Here is an 18,200-nt window from a genome sequence, read left to right as displayed (position 1 = left end):
TGTTATTATTCCATTTCTCTTGAAAGTCTGTACTCTTGGCTTCCATGAAACTCTGCTCTTGTGGTTCCCCTCATGACTCTGTTTCCTCTCTACTTCGTTAGTGGGCTCTTGTTCCTTTACCCAGTCCTTAAATATCAGGGCTCCTCAGTGTTTTTCTCTCAGCCCACAGTTTGTCTTGCTGTAGGCATACTCACTAGATGACTCTGTGTAGTCTCATGATATCAATTCTGCATAAATCTTGGTGACAGACACTTCTATATCTCCCAGGAATGTCTGGCCCACAAGCTTCCTGCTGGACGTCTGTCAAATGGAACACACTCAAAACTTAACTCACCATCTTCCCTCTGCAAATTGCTCCTCATCCAGTGTTCCCTACTTCTGGGAATAGTTCTGACATCCTTTCAATGGCAACTTCTTCCTTCCCTCTCTGACATCTCATCAACTTCACGTCCTTCAATGTACTTTCTAAAAGTTGCTTTGATCTGCCTTTTCTCACTGTTCCAGTTACGGGACTCATCATCTCTGACTCATAATTGGTCATTCTTCTCTCATCTTGTCTACTTCAAATCTGCCTTCTACATATTCTTCAGAGTGATCAGTCTAAAGTGTGTGTCCTGCTTGTCTTTTTTTGTTCCCTGTAGAGAGTTTTCTTCCTTCATCTTCTCCGCCCCCCCTTTTCTTTTTTTTTTTTTTTTTGAGTTGTACAGTATAGATAGAATGATGGGACTTAGAGGGAAGAATAGGTGTGGGTCCAGGTAAATTTTATGGTATTAGAGGGTTGAGGGAGTTCTTTTTTGATGGTTTTTATCATCTCTATGAGGTTTAAGACAGTTAACTTCTCAGAGTTCAGGTGACGGAGGTACTGTAGTAGGAGGTTACTAATTGCATCTCAGTTAAAAAAAAAAAAAAAAAGTGATAGTTGTAGAAATCAAAAGAAGTCCTTACATGTTATTGCACCCATTAAGATACTTTTCCAATTATGGTCATGTTTTTAGTTATACTCATTTAACTGTTGTTCAACATTCAATGTCTTAGTGGCTACTATCTCTTTAATGCCAAAGTGCATTTCCTATCATGAACAAAGGGAGTTGAGAGGAACATGGAGAAATAAGTTTTTGAAACATTTTGAGGCCAGAAATGTACATAAAAGTAGGATAGTCATGGTTATCAAAATAATTTCTATTGTAAAATTTGTTTTAGGTGTTTCCTCTTTGGGCCATCACTGTGACATTCTCAGTCAAAATGTAGCATAGCACTTATAGGGCAAAGTGCAGATGCACTTTTCCCTTTTGATAAGTATTTTCTATGTGAGAGGATAAAATTTCCTGAGATTGAAGATTAGATTGAGGATTAGTATTGAAACTTTAGGATCTACAAAGAAACATTGACCTGGGCCGGGCGCAGTGGCTCATGTCTATAATCCCAGTACTTTGGGAAGCCAAGGTAGCTGGATTGCTTGAGGTCATGAGTTCGAGATCAGCCTGGCCAACATGGTGAAACCCCCATCTCTACAAAAAATACAAAAAAAAAAATATATATATATATATATAGAGAGAGAGAGAGAGAGAGCCAGGTGTGGTAATGCATGCCTGTAATCCTAGCTACTTGGGAGGCTGAGGCACGAGAATCATTTGAATCCAGGAGGCGGGGGTTGCAGTGAGCCAAGATTGTACCACTGTACACCAGCCTGGGCTGGTGACTCCATCTCAAAAAAAAAAAAGAAACATTGACCTGAAGATCATTTAAAGTTTTTAAATATAAAGCCATCTAGCATATCATTAATGCCTAGGATAGTATACTACATATCAATAAATAGTACTTAAGAATAATTTTACATTTTACTTTTGATTCTGAATTCCTACTTTTATTAATGGAGTGTTTAAAAATTATTTGTTTTCAAATGTTTTGATATATATTTAGTTTGCTTGCTTCAATATGATTGGAATGGGTAACATCTTTAATTATTAGTGCTAGTTGCTTTTTTTAGCCATTATGAGTAATCAAGATTGATTTAATATGGTCTAATTTCAAACAGCAAAGTACACATATTTCAGAACTAAGAAGTCCTAATTGTATCCTTTGAAAATACAAATTGAATATCCCTTATCTGAAATGCTTGAAACCAGAAGTGTTTGGGATTTCAGATTTTTTCAGATTTTGGAGTGTGCCAGTTGAATGTCCCTAATTTGAAAATCTGAAATCCAACATGCTCCAATGAGCAACATGCTCCAATGAACATTTCCTTAGAGCATCATGTCGGCAGTAAATTTTGGATTTTGGAGTATTTTGGAATTTAGATAATGGTTACTCAACCTATAATAAGTTTATAGTAAGAAACCTATAGTAAGTAAGGATTAAATAAATATTAAATGTATTTAAAATAGTTGTTATCTATGAGAATTATGAAAAGATACATAAATATGTTTCAAATTCTGTTCCAAAATTAAATCCTTACAAGCCATATTTTTTTCAGACATCAAGAGATGTTTGAAAAAGATACTCAGTTTAGAAGTTAATAGCATTTTAATGTTAGAAGAATGAAAATGAGATCTAACAGCTGTGTCTGATACTTTATTTTTGCTTTTTAGATTTCCATTTTGACAGTGCCAGCAGAGGAACCAGGAATGTTTGCTGTTCGGGTCATTGAGTTATGTTCTTCAACGATGACATGCATGAAGGGCACCTGTAAGCATAGTGGAGTGGTTATTTGTATTTTGTGTTTGTTTAGGGGGTAAAGGGAGCAGCTATTACAGTTGTGAAGGTGCTATTTACAGAGATTTTCTCGCTTTTTTATTATTCACAGTTTTTGTTTATACAAAATATGGTTATAGAGTAAGTCATTTCATACCATCCCCTTACCTGTAAACATTTCAGTGGCTAAATCTTCACAGGCTTAATGTTTTAGTTCTCCAGTGAAGGAATTTTATGACTTTCAATTCTAACTTTTATTTAGCTTATTGGAAACCTGGTTGCATAACATTTTTTTTTTTTACTGCTAATTGTTTTTTCTTTACTTTCTGTCTTAGTCCATGTGAGCTGCTATGAAAAAATACATTAGACTGGGTAACTTATAAACAATAGAAATTTATTGCTCACAATTGTAGAGGCTGGAAAGTCCAAAATCAAGGTGCCAGCCGATTCAGTGTCTGATGAGGACCTGTTCCTCATAAGTGACACCTTCTGTGTGTCCTCATATGGGCAAGGGAGTAAAAAAGCTTCCTTGAAGCCTTTTGTAAGAACACTAATCTCATTTATAAGGGCAGAGCTCTTGTGACCTAACCATCTTCCAAAGGCCCTACCTTTTAATACTTTTGCATTGTGGGCCTACTTGAGGTATTAAGAGGTAATACTTTTGCATTGCATATGTCAACATATGAATTGTGGGGAGACACATATATACAAACCATAGCACCTTGAATTCTAAATTCTAAATCCAATTACTGAACTTTTTTCATGTATAAATTTTCCATTTATTTTGTTTTTTTATGAGACTAAAGTTAAGGACTACTTTACGTGCTCTTTCACTTATATGTTTCAAAATTTTTGTTTCCAGCAGCATTAGATATCATGCATTCTACAACATTATTCTTGATATTTCAGTAAATAGGAGTCAATAAGTATACATTATACATCACTGTGCCTAGACCTAAGCTATGTACTATAAGTATTAGAAGCAGAAGGTGAGATGCCTGATTTGAAATGTTCGTAATTGTTCTTACTGCTCACCTAATGGAACAAGACAATTTATTTATTAACTGAGTACGACATATTGTGCTAGGCATTTCATGGTACGTAAAGATGAGTAAGATAACCCCTGACCATAGGGGATTCACAGTCTAGTTGAACAGATAAAACAAGCACAAAAGTAGCTGGAAGACGCAAAATATGAGAGGTACCAACAAACAGTGTACTCTGGGGATTCATAGGAGGGAGACATAATATCATTAAGTAGAAAAATAGTTTTTGATCCTGTAAACGTGTTGCTCAGATTGTTACGTGAATTCTGAGAAGCAAAAAGAACTAATATGGTATTGCGTGGTCACAAGGAAAACTTTAGTGGGGAAATGTAGAGCTACTACTTAAAAATGGAAAGTCTGATGCCAGCAGAGAGGGTTAAGAAAACTTTTCAACATTGCTATAATCCTAAACTTCCTTTGGAAAAGTAGCTCAGAGGACCATTTCTCCTTTTATAGTGTATTAGTTGGTTTTCATGCTGTTAATAAAGACATACCCGAAATTTGGAAGGAAAAGAGGTTTAATTGGAATCACAGTTCCACATGGCTGGGGAGGTCTCAGAATCATGGCAGGAGGTGAAAGGCACTTCTTAACATGGCGGTGGCAAGAAAAAAATGAGGAAAAAACAAAAGCAGAAACCCCTGATAAACCCATCAGATCTCGTAAGACTTATTCACTCTCATGAGAATAGCATGAGAAAGACCAGCCCCCATGATTCATTTACCTCCCCCCGGGTCCCTCCCACAAGATGTGGGAATTCTGGGAGATACAATTCAAGTTGAGATTTCAGTGGGGACACAGCCAAACCATATCATTCCACCTCCGGCCCCTCCGAATCTCATATCCTCATATTTCAAAAGCAATCATGCCTTCCCAAGAGTCCCCCAAAGTCTTATTTCAGCATTAACTCAAAAGTCCACAGTCCAAAGTCTCATCTGAAACAAGGCAAGTCCTATCTGCCAATGAGCCTGTAAAATCAAAAGCAAGTTAGTTAACTTCCTAGATACAATGGAGGTCTACGTATTGGGTAAATACAGCCATTCCAAATAGGAGAAATTGGCCAAAACAAAGGGTTTACAGGCCCCATGCAAGTCCAAAATCCAGCGGGGCAGTCACATTTTAAAGCTCCAAAATGATCTCCTTTGACTCCAGGTCTCTCACATCCAGGTCACACTGATGCAAGAGGTAGGTTCCCTGGTCTTAGGCAGCTCTGCCCCTGTGGCTTTGCAGGGTATAGCCTGCCTCCTGGCTGCTTTCACAGGCTGGCGTTGAGTGTCTGCAACTTTTCCTGATGCAACCAGTTGGTGGATCTGTCATCATTCTGGGATCTGGAGGACAGTGGCCCTTTTCTCACAGTTCCACTAGGCAGTGCCAGAATAGAGACTCTGTATGGGGGCTCCAACCCTACATTTCCCTTCCACAGTGCCTTAACAGAGGTTCTCCATGGGGGCACCACCCCTCCAGCAGCCTTTTGCCTGGGCATCCAGGCATTTCCATACATCTTCTGAAATCGAGGTAGAGGTTCCCAAACCCCAGTTCTTGACTTCTATGCACCACAGGGTCAACACCACATGGAAGCTGCCAAGGCTTGGGGCTTGCACCCTCTGAAGCCACAGCCTGAGCTCTACGTTGGGCCCTTTCAGCCACTGCTGGAGTGACTGGGACACAGGATACCAAGTTCCTAGGCTGCACACAATATGCAGGGGGTGGCCCATGAAACCACTTTTTCCTCCTGGGCCTCTAGGCCTATGATGAGAGAGACTGCAGTGAAGGTCTCTGACGTGGCCTGGAGACATTTTCCTCATGGTCTTGGTGATTAACATTAGGTTCCTTGCTACTTATGCAAATTTCTGCAACAGGCTTGAATTTCTCTCCGAAAAATGTGTTTTTCTTTTCTACTTCATCGTCAAGCTGCAAATTTTGTGAACGTTTATGCTCTGTGTCCCTTTTAAAATGGAATGCTTTTAACAGCACCCAAGTCACCTTTTGAATGCTTTGCTGCTTAGAAATTTCTTCCACCAGATACCTTAAATAATCTCTCTCAAGTTCAAAGTTCCACAGATCTCTAGGGTAGGGCCAAAGTGCCACCAGTCTCTTTGCTAAAACATAACAAGAATCACCTTTACTCCAGTTCCCAACAAGTTCCTCAGCTCCATCTGAGACCACCTCAGCCTGGACCTTATTGTTCATATCACTATCAGCATTTTTATCAATGCCATTCAACAGGTCTCTAGGAGGTTCCAAACTTTCCCACATTTTCTTGTCCTTCTGAGCCCTCCAAATCATTCCATCCTCTGCCTGTTAACCAGTTCCAAAGTCACTTATACATTTTCGGGTATCTTTTCAACAATGCCCCACTCTACTGGGACCAATTTACTGTGTTGGTCTGTTTTCATGCTGCTGATAAAGACATACCTGAAACTGGGAAGAAAGAGGTTTAATTGGACTTACAGTTCTATAGGCTGAGGATGCTTCAGAATCATGGCAGGAGGCAAAAGGCACTTCTTACATGGCAGCAGCAAGAGAAAAATGAGGAAGAAGCAAAAGCAGAAACCCCTAATAAACCCATGAGATCTCATGAGACTTACTCACTATCATGAGAATAGCATGGGAAAGACCAGCCCCCGTGATTCAGTTACCTTCCACTGGGTCCTTCCCACAACACGTGGGAATTCTGGGAGATACAATTCAAGTTGAGATTTGGCTGTGGACACAGCCAAACCATATCATATAGTGATTTGTGCTACAGGAAAATCTTAACCATGACAGTTGTTATTTTCTATTATTACTTTAACTATTTTTCATGTCTTTTTATCTGTGTTAGCTTCTTAGATATAAAATAAAACTGCACCTGTTATGATTTTTGTAATTTGTATTTATTTTATGTTTGTGAATTTACTTTTTCAAATTTCCATTTTTAGTTTAGATTCACGGAGTATATGCACAGATTTATTACAAGGGTATATCACATGATGCTGAGGTTTGGTCTTCTGTTTATCCTGTCACTCAGATAGTGAACATAGTACCCAATAGAAGTTTTTCAGCCATTTCTTCCCTCTCTTCCTCCTTTTGGAGTCTTCAGTGTCTGTTGTTCCCATCTTTATGTCCATGTGTACCCCAGATTTAGCTCCCACTTATAAGTGAGTTCATGTAATATTTGGATTTCTATTTCTGTGTTAATTCACTTAGGATAATGGCCTCCAGCTGCAGCTGCATCCATGTTGCTGCAAATGACATGATTTTGTTTGTTTTTTATGACTGCATAGTATCCCATGCTGTATATGTACCGCATTTTTTTAATCCAGTCCACTGTTGATTGGCAGCTAGGTTCCATGTCTTTGCTCGTGAATAGTGCTGTGATGAACATGGGAGTGCATTTTTTTTTCTTTGTGAAATGCTTTATTTTCTTTTGGTTATATACCCAGCAGTGGGATTGCTTGGTTGAATGGTAGCTCTGTTCTAAGTTTTTAGAGAAATCTCCAAACTGCTTTCCACAGTGGCTGAACTAATTCACATTCCTGCCAACAGTGTATAAGCATTCCCTTTTCTCTGCAGCCTGGACAGCATCTGGTATTTTTTGAATTATTAATAATAGCCATTCTGACTAGGGTGAGATGGTGTCTCTTTGTAGTTTGATTTGCATTTCTCTGATTAGTGATGTTGAGCATTTTTTCATATGTTTGTTGGCCACTTATATCTCTTCTTTTGAGAAGCGTCTGTTCAAATCCGTTGCGTACTTTTTAATGGGATGGTTTTATTCTTGTTGATTTAAGTTTTTTATAGATTTTGGATATAAGTTGTTTGTTGGATGCATAGTTTTTGAATATTTTCTCCCATTCTATAGTTTATTTGTTTACTCTTTTGATAGTTTCTTTTGTTGTGTACACGCTTTTTAGTTTAATTAGGTCCCATTTGTCAATTTTTGTTTTTGTTGCAATTGCTTTTGAGGACTTGGTCATAAATTGTAAATAGCCTTCATAAATTGTTTTGTAAATTATTTTTCCGTTTGTCATATTTTAATATCCCCAGTCTAATAATTCATGTTCACTGTTGATAATTTGGAAGATACAAAAAAGAAAAGTTACTATAATTCCTCTACCAAGTAATGATAAATACCCTTGGTGTATGATTCTTTGTCCTTTTTTCTTTGTATGGGCATGCGCATGTATTTTCATAAAATGCAGTATTGTTTTATGTACTGTTTTATAATATGTTTTTTAATAAATGTAGTACGAAAATGTTTTTGCATGTCTGTGATAGCATTTTCAGTTATTTTGGTTATGCCATTTAAACTGAAGTGAGACCTCAGTTTTTTCAGTGGTGCTTGGCAGGAGTAGAGGAATTATTGTCCCAAAGTTTTCTGTCTTGCTAAGATACTCTTTCCTGGTCTTTTGCTAGAGAGTGTAGGTTTTTGTTGGGGCTTTTAAAATCTGAGTCCATTGGTGTTTCCAGTTGTCAGTTTCTATGGCTCTCACTTGGAGATATATGGTACAAAAGAAAACCCAGGGGACTCTGCCATTTTGCTCTTTTGGTCTCAAGTTCTCTAACCGGTCTGCTTTCTTCGTTCCAGTTTTCAGAGTCTTGCTATGTTGGTTTTATATATTATGTCCAAGATTTTTAGCTGTACTCAGGAAAAACCAGGATAATCTCCTTTATTCTTTCTGGATGTGGAAGTCTCAAAGTGCCCCCAAAGTTATACCGACTTACACATCCAATGGCAGTTTGTAAACAAACATGTCTGTCTTCTTCAAAGCTTCAAGAGCACTGAGTGTTATCTTATCAAAACTCCTTTGCCAGTTTGAAAATTGAAATATTGTGTTTAAACTTGCATTTAATAACTCATAAAGTTATGAGTTATGAGCTGTACTTCGGCCCCTTTTAGCCATGACTAGAGCAGCTGGGATGCAGGGCACCACATCCTTAGACTTCACACAGCAGGGGGTCCCTGGACCTGGCCCATGAAGCCATTTTTTTCCTCTTAGGCCTCCAGGCATGTGATGGGAGGGGCTGCCGCCAAGGTCTCTGACATGGCCTAGAGACATTTTCACCATTGTCTTGGTGATTAACATTTGACTCCTCATTACATATACCAATTTCTACAACCAGCTTGAATTTCTCCTCAGGAAACAGGTTTTTCTTTTCAGTCTCATTGTCAGGCTGCAAATTTTCCAAACTTTTATGCACTGTTTCCCTTTCAAAACTGGATGCCTTTAACAGCACCCATGTCACCTCTTGAATGCTTCACTGCTTAGAAATTTCTTCCACCAGACACCCTAAATCATCTCCCTTAAGTTCAGAGTTCCGCAGATCTGTAGAGCAGGAGCAAAATGCTGCCAGTCTCTGCTAAACATAACAAGAGTCACCTTTACTCCAGTTCCCAACAAGTTCCTCAGCTCCATCTGAGACCACCTCAGCCTGGATTTCATTGTCCATATAATTATCAGTGTTTTGGTCAAAGCCATTAAACAACTATCTGTGGAGTTCCAAACTTTCCCACATTTTCCTGTCTTCTTCTAAACCCACGTCTCCCTGTTACCCAGTTCCAAAGTTGCTTCCACATGTTCAGGTATATTCTCAGTAGCGCCTCACTCTAATGGTACCAGTTTACTGTATGAGTTCATTTTCATGCTGCTGATAAAGATACCGGAAACTGGGCCATTTACCAAAGAAAGGGGTTTATAATGGACTTACGGTTCCACGTGGCTGGGGAAACCTCACAGTCATGGTGGGAGTCAAGGAGGGGCAAGTCACGTGTTACATGGATGGCAGCAGGCAAAGAGAGAGAGCTTGTGCAGGAAAACTCCCCCTTATAAAACCATCAGATCTCTTGAGACTTATTCACTATAACGAGAACAGCATAGGAAAGAGCTGTCTCCATGATTCAGTTACCTCCCACTGGTTCCCTCCCACAACATGTGGGAATTCAAGATGAGATTTGGGTGGGGACACAGCTGAACCATATCACCATAGCTTAATCAGTTTATCAGTACAAAACTAGACAAAGGGACTGGGTTTGGTTTTTTAGTCTTAATAGTAAGGCTTACACCAGGAAGGTTGGCTGAGAGAGTTAAGTTTCAATTTATTATTTATACTATGCCTTGTTCCCAATAAAAAGAGAAGTTAATGTTCATTTAAAAATCTTGTATGCATTCTTTTTACAATAACATTCATTACTGGAGTAGTGCTATAATAGAGTTAATGTTTAATGTGTAATATATAACAAGACTTAAGAAATACACTGAGATAGAAACTGATATTTTTATCATTCACTTGCTCTTATTAAAGCTTAGATTCTTTTTTTTCTCCTTCTTTTTTAATGCTTTTTGCCTGTTCATAGACATTCAAGAACAATTTGTAACTTGGACGTTAAAGGTCTTTAATGGTGTATTTTCCTGCTGCTGCCCTAATTGAGAGTCATTGACGTCACAGATAGTTGCAAATTGTTCTGTTCTCAGTCTGTCTTCTGAAACAACTAGCCTTATAATCTCATAGAAGGCTTTAAACCACCTTTTTCTTTTCTATTGGTTTCTTTCTGTTTCAAGTCAGAAGAAAAGAAAAGAAGCAAATATACCCTGTGTTTATTTTATGTATCCAAACCTGTTTGTAACTCATTTATTTTTCTCTTTTTAAGCTCCCCAACTATGAGCAAATTATTTAGTTTAGAATGTTACACAGTCATTTCTCTTTCCTAACTACTTTAACTTTCAAATCTCTTTTAAGGGTTTTGACTTTCCTATACCTTTTGAATAAAGCATCTCCTGAGCACAATGGAACATGTTTTAAAATTCACATAATTGTTTCTTTACAGAATAATTTAGAAACATAATTTCATTATTTTCCAGGTCAAGCTCCAAAAACTGAAAATGCTAAATATGCTTATTTGTGCCATAACATCTCACTTTTGGGGGGGAAGGATGTGTGGAATTTGACATTACTCAATTGGAAAGAAATGTATATTCAAAAGAATTTGTTTCAATTAGAATTCTTGGTGGAAGACTTTTTACCATTCTATCTGAATGGTGTTATTTATATATGTTTACATTAGCTATGTGGTGGAATTCTCATATTTGTAGTAATTATGTTGTTGAAATGTTTGCGATCATCCATTTGATCATAGTTTTGTAGAAATCAAACAATAAAATAGTGTTTAAGAAGAATAAATTTTAAATGTAAATTTTATATTTTAAAAAAATCACTAACTTGAAATGGATTTTGTTGTGACTTATTTTCTCTTCAAACGGTTACTTAAAATAAGTGGACAAACACATCTATACATTTAAACTTTGGTTCCATTGTATAAGTGGCAGACATGTAATCAGTATTGCTAAATGAGTGGAACCAAGTGCCTTCCTTGCCCTAAAACTTGATGCTGTAATAATGAAATCATGAAATAAACTTACTGTTCTTCCTGTCGGAAGAATCATTTGACAAATATTGGCAAGTACTGTAACTGATGTAGTTATACTTGAATAAATCAAATATAATCAAAATATAGACCAATGAGACTTTGTGACTTGTACCCATACCTCAAAGTTTATAAAATGAAATTTATAGAAAGTAAATGATGTAAACTTTGATGATTTAGAGTTCAGTTGTTTAACAAAGAATGTATTTTAAAGATATGTTATTCACGAGCAAATTAACTTAGACATACTTATTACAAAATTATGGCTTTTAGAGAAATTATGGGAATTCTTCAGTAAAAATTTAAGCCTTTTTGTAGTTTTAAACACTGGATTTCATTTATGTCTAATCTAGTATGTCCATTATTCATTAGCCATAACAATCTATATATGAAGATGTATTTTTCTTTGAAAAATATTACTGATTTTAAAGGTATTATTTTCCCCACATAAATCCAAGTAGATGAGGAAGTTTAAATTTGTCACAGGTACTCCACTCTTAACTATGAAGGTTTTATGTTGTCTTTAAGTACATATTAAGTATTCACTTGTTAACTAATTCTGATACTCATTTTATCTTTACTTCTCTTCAGTATCTACTACCCAAATTTATCCATTCTTAAATCAGCACAAGCTTTTACTTTCTTCCCATTGAGCACGGGGTAGAAATTTGCAAATTTTTAGTGTCGACTAATCAGGTTTGACTAATACTGTGACACTTTATATTAAATATTATTTAATTATTGTCACTTTCAGTGGTGTATAATATATAAAACATTAAATCTTAATGTTTTAGATGTCATGTAATAAGGTAGAATGTATAATTCTCAGTGTTTTCAACTTCTCAGCCACTTTTGTCTTTATACAAGTCACACTTTTTACGCTTTTTATTTTTAATCCTGTGCTATGCAAATGCTATATTGTATGTAGTCTTAAGTGTGTGCTCAAGAATGTGCTTAAGACATAAAACTACCTCAGAGTTCACTTATACTTTTTATTCTCTTTAATGACTTTTCATAGATGTCACATTGCCTTAAATTTGGTTTGATTTAGAATTTGTAAAACCATAAGTATACCACTGAAGTTTACCTTTACAGATATGGAAATAGTATATATGAAAGGTTCTTGAAAGGCAAATAAATAGTTCACTAAACAAGGGAGATACATTTCATTAACACAATCCGTATAGTGGTGGAGAACATAGGCTGGGTTCAAATCCCAGTTTTTACTAACTACTTGACTAACCTTAGGCAAGTTACTTAATTTCTCTGTGCCTCAGCTTTCCTATCTGTGAAATAGGAATAATGATAGTATCTACCTCAGGACTGTTATTAGTATCAATGTTACTTAAGCCGATATATTGATAGACTGATAGGAAATCATGGTTACCCAGTAATGTAGGCATTTTTCTAAGCAACTTTGGGTTAGCCTCGTTTTTGCATCTGTTTTTAAAGTAGTAGAGTTACGTTTTGTAAAATCTAAAGTCCGCTTAAATTTTCCTCCCCTCAGCTAATTTGGTTCAGGTTACTGAGATTGTTAAATAACTGAAATGTATTTGTTTATTGTGTTTTTCAAAGCTAAACAAGCCATATTTTTTTTCACAGAGTTCATCTTTCAGGACATACCTAATATATTTATTTCTATTCATCTTATATCCTAAGTGAATTTAATATGAGATTTACTTTCTTTTAAAGTCATTTGTAAATGAACAAAACATTATCTTTGCAACCCTTCCATTTGACGTTCATTTTCATGTTCTTTGCAGTATTTACTCATACACTAGACATTTTGAATTTTTTTCATACATACTAATCAGGCAATAACAGCTGTTTTATTCTGGGACTTGATGTTACAGGATGTTATTTATCTGTGATATGATTATGTATTTGTGAATATATAACGTGAAATATATATGTGATATACATAATAACACAGAATTTCATGCAGATACTGGTTTATATACTTTTTCTGCTTTTGTGACCCTATTTTTAAAGTGCTATATACCTTTTATAAAAATGAGTTAGATACTGATTTAAAACAATTATCAGTGCCTTTTTCGTTTGCTTTTTGAAAATATGACATTTCAAATTATTATTATTAGTTTTGTCACAAGACAAAGATTTGATTTTATTATACGTAAACTAATTTTTCTTCCTGATCTTAAGGTGACGTTCTGGATTTTTTTTCTTAAATTCTACTGAGAAAGTATAAGTTGACTATAGACTTTTTCATAGTAGAATTTAAAAATTAAATTGTGTGTCATATGTCATCAAACTCATTTCCTTACTTGCTACCATAGAGAAAGTGTGTCTGAGCCTCTCTGTTTTATTGATACAGTCATATCCTCATTTGTGCTTTATTACATAAATTACATGTGGCCTTTATAGTTATATGAAAGATATGTTACCAGCCACATTGATCTCTATGTAAATTCATTACATATTTCTAGTTAGGTTGCACAACAAAGCCTACTTGCTGACTAGCCTATGAATAAAGATTCTTTAAATGCATTTGGAACAATTTTGCCTGCTTGTATAGAGTGAATGACTGCTATATGTGGTAACCTCAGAAGCTTGAGGAATAGATTTCCTGCCTTTTACAGCAAACATTTACTTAGGTTTTACATTCACATTTGTAATGCCATCCATTTTGATTTAAAATCTGTCATCATTGAAAGAATCGTAGCTGGTGAGTAAGGAATTACTTTCGTAAACTTGAGACTAGAAGAGGTCTTATAGATGGACTAATTGTACCCCTTCATTTTAATTACAAGGACACTGAAGCCAGAGAGAAGAACTGACTTGGCCAAGTAGATATAGAGAGCTGAAGTGAATACCAGACCCATGTAATCATCCTATACTATGTCACTCTGCTACTGTACATTGGACTTGTTGCTTTTAAATGTGCTCATTATTATACTTGTGCATATTCTGAGTAGAAATCCTACTTCTTATGTGTTTCAAAACAACTCGTAAGAGCGATCAGCATTCCAAAGGCAGTTTTGGAGAACTAAAAGTGTGTTGTTATTTCTAGTTTTGTGTTGAGTTACTTCTCACTTCTAAATTAAGACTTACTTTGCACTAAGATTTCTTTAATGCCAATACAAATCAAGTATATTGCCAAAAGAGGGATTGTGATAGGAAATACATGTTTTCATTAAGTCTTTGGCCATTTTTAGCTCATTAAGCCTTTAAGCAGTTGCTAAATGAAGTCAAAGGAGCATAATTTATAAAAAGATAGAGTTAGGATTTAAATTTTTTTTTGTTCAGTTACAATCTCACATGGTGCCTGTGGGAAATGTTTCCACTTGTATTGCATCTTCCACAATCTTAGCAATAGTTGTCAATTGGTACTAATGAAATGTAATACTTTTAGGAAAGCATTTGCCCTGCGTGATCTAACTGGTGGTCGTTGTTGGCCTGTATTGAGCAAGTTAATTATTTGGAGAAGAATTAAAGTCACAAAGATGCAAAGAAGAATTTTACATAATTGAATTTTAGTAGAAATGTGATAACATGTTCTACATGTTTGGTTTTGAGTTTACCTTATATCCTTAAGGTCTTCAGACTTTTTGCTCATTTATCCCTTGAACACTTTACAAGTTGACATACACGGTTTTTCATCAGAAGAGTCAAATAATTGCAAAGAATATAATTTCTAACATCATAAATATTGACTTATAGTAAAACTATAACATTACTCATTTAAATGTATTCAGTGGAATCTAAGTACCAGGGATCTTTGATATCCATCACCTATTTAAAAAATAAATGCAAATAGAATTGTTTTGAAACTTTCTAGGGCAATAAGCTCCTAATTATCTAAAATTTTCTTCTGGATTTAGTAATTAGTGCAATTATTATTTCTACAGAATTAATCTGTCTTAAATATATTACAGTTTTGGTAAATATTAAACAGAATAAGTAAAATTTGTTGAAATGTGTCACTGAATGAAGTAGGAGAGGTGGAGCTGAGCATCTGTATGAGAACCCCCTTATAGGTGATATAACTTGTGAAAAGTCCTCTTGTATCCTCACACACATCCCTGTTTGAATGCTGCTGACTTAAGTGACTGACTGTGCCTTCTGCAGGATAGAATCACATAATATAATTTAGTGACTAAGGGCAGACACTCTGCAGGCAGACCATATGGGCTTCAATTCCAGCTCTGTGTCCCAATTCTTCCTTGTGCTAATTGCATGACTTTAGGAAATCTGTGTAACCCCCCATCCCTCTGTTGTCTCATCTGTAAAATGAGAATAACAGTTTGCTGTTGCACAGGTAAAGTGAAATAATACTTGTAACATGCTATATATGCTCGTAATATGCTATAATACTTGTAACATAATAGTGTCTGACACATGCATGTTAGTTGTTCAGTCAACTCTAGATATTCTTTTAAATGTATTTTGAGAATTTTATAGATATATCTTAATGTGTTTATAAGCATTTCTCAGACAGATTTAAGTAATTTGAGATTACCAATTGGTACTTCCCTTTCCTCTTTCCTGGTAAATCAGATAATTTCCCACATTTTATACAAGAAACTAATCAGAATTTCCCCATGAATATGTACACATAGATCTATTGGTATAGGAATGCATATCTATTTAAGCACAAGAATACTTAATGTTTGTCCGTGACAGTGAGACAAATTATAATTAACAAACATTTATTGAATACCCACTTTAAGTAAAAGTTGTATTTAACAAAAAGGAGAAAAATCGACTCTAAAGCTTGCCCCTGCAAAGGACTTACAAGATATATTAAGATTAATAAACAAATGTTGGGAATCATTGAATTTTACAAATAGCACAATCAGCAATCTCTGATTTGAAGAGAACCAAAATGAATTCAGTGATCTATACTAGAAGGTGACCTAGGTAGCAGGAAAAGTAGGAAGGATAGGGGAAAAAATAGTTATTCATACCTTAAATTCATATTAATAGATCAATTAACAATGTAGCCTCTAAGCAAAGTCAAGGTATAGGGATTCGAATTCAGCTTATTAATGTCTTTGTAAGAATTGTTATAAAACTCATTAATCATGAGATGATAATCTTACACTTCACTACTAGACATTTTTCCTAGCATAACCTGAACTCTCTGTTATGTTGGTAAGAAATATAATGATATATTAAGTGTATCTCTTTAAAATATATGTCCTGTTTAACAGAACCAATAGTTTAGCCATTAAGATATTTTTCAAAATATACTTATTTATATCCAGGTTCATCTGCTTTTTCCCTAATAAACATAAACAAACAAAAAAACTGGAAAATTGAGAACTTTGGCATGAGCATTTGTATTTCATGAGATTTTGAAATAAGAGACAGGATAGGTTCTCTCATATGGATTGCTGACCTTCGTAATTGCATACCCTGTTTAATTCAGTAATTATGTAGGAGGATTAAGTCTTATCCCCACTAATGCTATACAGCATTTGAAAAAAGTTAACCAAAATAATTTTTGTTATGATGCTCATTATATCTTTGGAAATAATTAGTACTATACATCCTACAGTATCCCAGAACCAATGAGAATCATTGTTAAATTCATGTAAAAATAATGCTTAAATAAGGTAGACCTATTATTAGGCCTTGAGTAATTCAGGAACCATCCTAAAATATCACTTCCTTTGGTGGGCCTGGGAGGGAAAAAGCTACAAAATTTGATTTTAGTTCCATGGTTATTAGAGTCCCTCAATTTATGCTTAGATATATTTTAGAATAGTTGAATATGGAATGAATTTTGATAATGTGAATCTTATTCTGATGTTGGCTTTCATGATAAAATTTGAACTGTCTTCCTGGAGTTTAAAAAAAAAAATTCTACTAGTCTGAAACTCTTGGAAAAGAAGTGGGTGTATCTTTCTCCCCCTACTAATATAGTGGGAGGAGAAATTTCTCAGTACTTACTGTTCTCTAATATATTCTTTCTGCTATTATTGTATCTCATCCCAAATAACAGGACCATAAGAACTTCTTTCATTTGGAGATCCCCTTACTCCTTTATTGCAAAACACAGAACTCTATTCTTTCTTCACCTTTTGTGCATAGGCCTGTAGGAGTTTTAACGGAGTTAGGCTACAATATTTTACTTCCGTGAAGGGCCTTTTTTGTACATGATTTTCTCTAACATAAACATTCTGCAGGTTTCAGGCCCCATAACTCTGTAAATGCAAAAGGAAAGTAATTTGAAATTCCTGAAAATATTATAGACTGTTTTAACCTATGCCGTTTTATGTGCTTTCAAGTATATGTGATTGTAACTAAATCAGCAGTGTTCTCCCAAAAGGTTTTTCGAGAACCCTGTAATTCATAGATGATGTGTTGTTAACTTATCAGCAAACATGTATAAATGGATTTTTCTGTCTGCGGTGTATGAAGTGTGTTCTCTTAGGTAAATACATACCTCACTTTCAGCCTTTCTTTACCCAGTTAATCTTTAGGAATGTCGTAAGTTATAACAAGCTCTTTTCTGTGAATAAATGATGTCTAAGATTTTCTACTCTGTTTTATCAAATTAACATCAACTGGTTCTTCTTGGGTACTTCTTTTAGCTCTTAGTTAACATATGTTGTAACTACCATGACTTGCTCAGCTCTCTATTATCCATAATACCAGCTTCATGCCTTAAGTATGAGTAAAATAGATTTGTGATGAGAAGGAACTCAAACTTTTTTTTTTTTTTTTTAAACAGATTTGGTTCATTTGACTTGCACATCTTCTAAAACAGCAAGAGAAGATTTAGAACCAGTTGTGCAGAAGTTGTTTATTCCATATACTGAAATGGAGATAGGTAAGAAAAATAATTGACTCATGATGGAAGGGTAATGTAACCATCATAATCTTCTTAGATATATCATGAAAGTTTCTGCAACCTAAACTGAAATGTGATGTATTTAACAACAATTCACATGTTTTGGTAAGATGGTTAAGCATAGTGTCTGCCTAAACATGTAGGAAAATGTTCACTCTACAATGTTAAAGGAAATATATGCATCATACACACACAAAAAAGCATAATTAAGCACAAAAATATACATTTATATTTATAGTT

At 35.2% G+C, this 18,200-nt stretch overlaps 1 protein-coding gene across 20 annotated transcripts in view; it reads left to right on the top strand.

The window, feature by feature from the left end:
• Positions 1-18,200, top strand: part of CHM (CHM Rab escort protein) — a 191,217-nt gene that overhangs the window by 156,078 nt on the left and 16,939 nt on the right. For all 20 annotated transcript variants that reach the window (XM_065538290.1, XM_045383988.2, XM_005594066.4 and 17 more), the window contains 2 exons: positions 2,589-2,685; positions 17,841-17,939. In XM_065538290.1, coding sequence (XP_065394362.1) covers positions 2,589-2,685; positions 17,841-17,939 — 196 coding nt within the window. The remainder of the gene's footprint in view (positions 1-2,588; positions 2,686-17,840; positions 17,940-18,200) is intronic.

Source organism: Macaca fascicularis, chromosome X (assembly GCF_037993035.2).
Source record: "Macaca fascicularis isolate 582-1 chromosome X, T2T-MFA8v1.1".
In the NCBI taxonomy this organism is placed as follows: domain Eukaryota; kingdom Metazoa; phylum Chordata; class Mammalia; order Primates; family Cercopithecidae; genus Macaca; species Macaca fascicularis.
The sequence above is the reverse complement of the archived record's forward strand: the minus strand, read 5'-3'. Positions and strand labels throughout refer to the sequence as shown.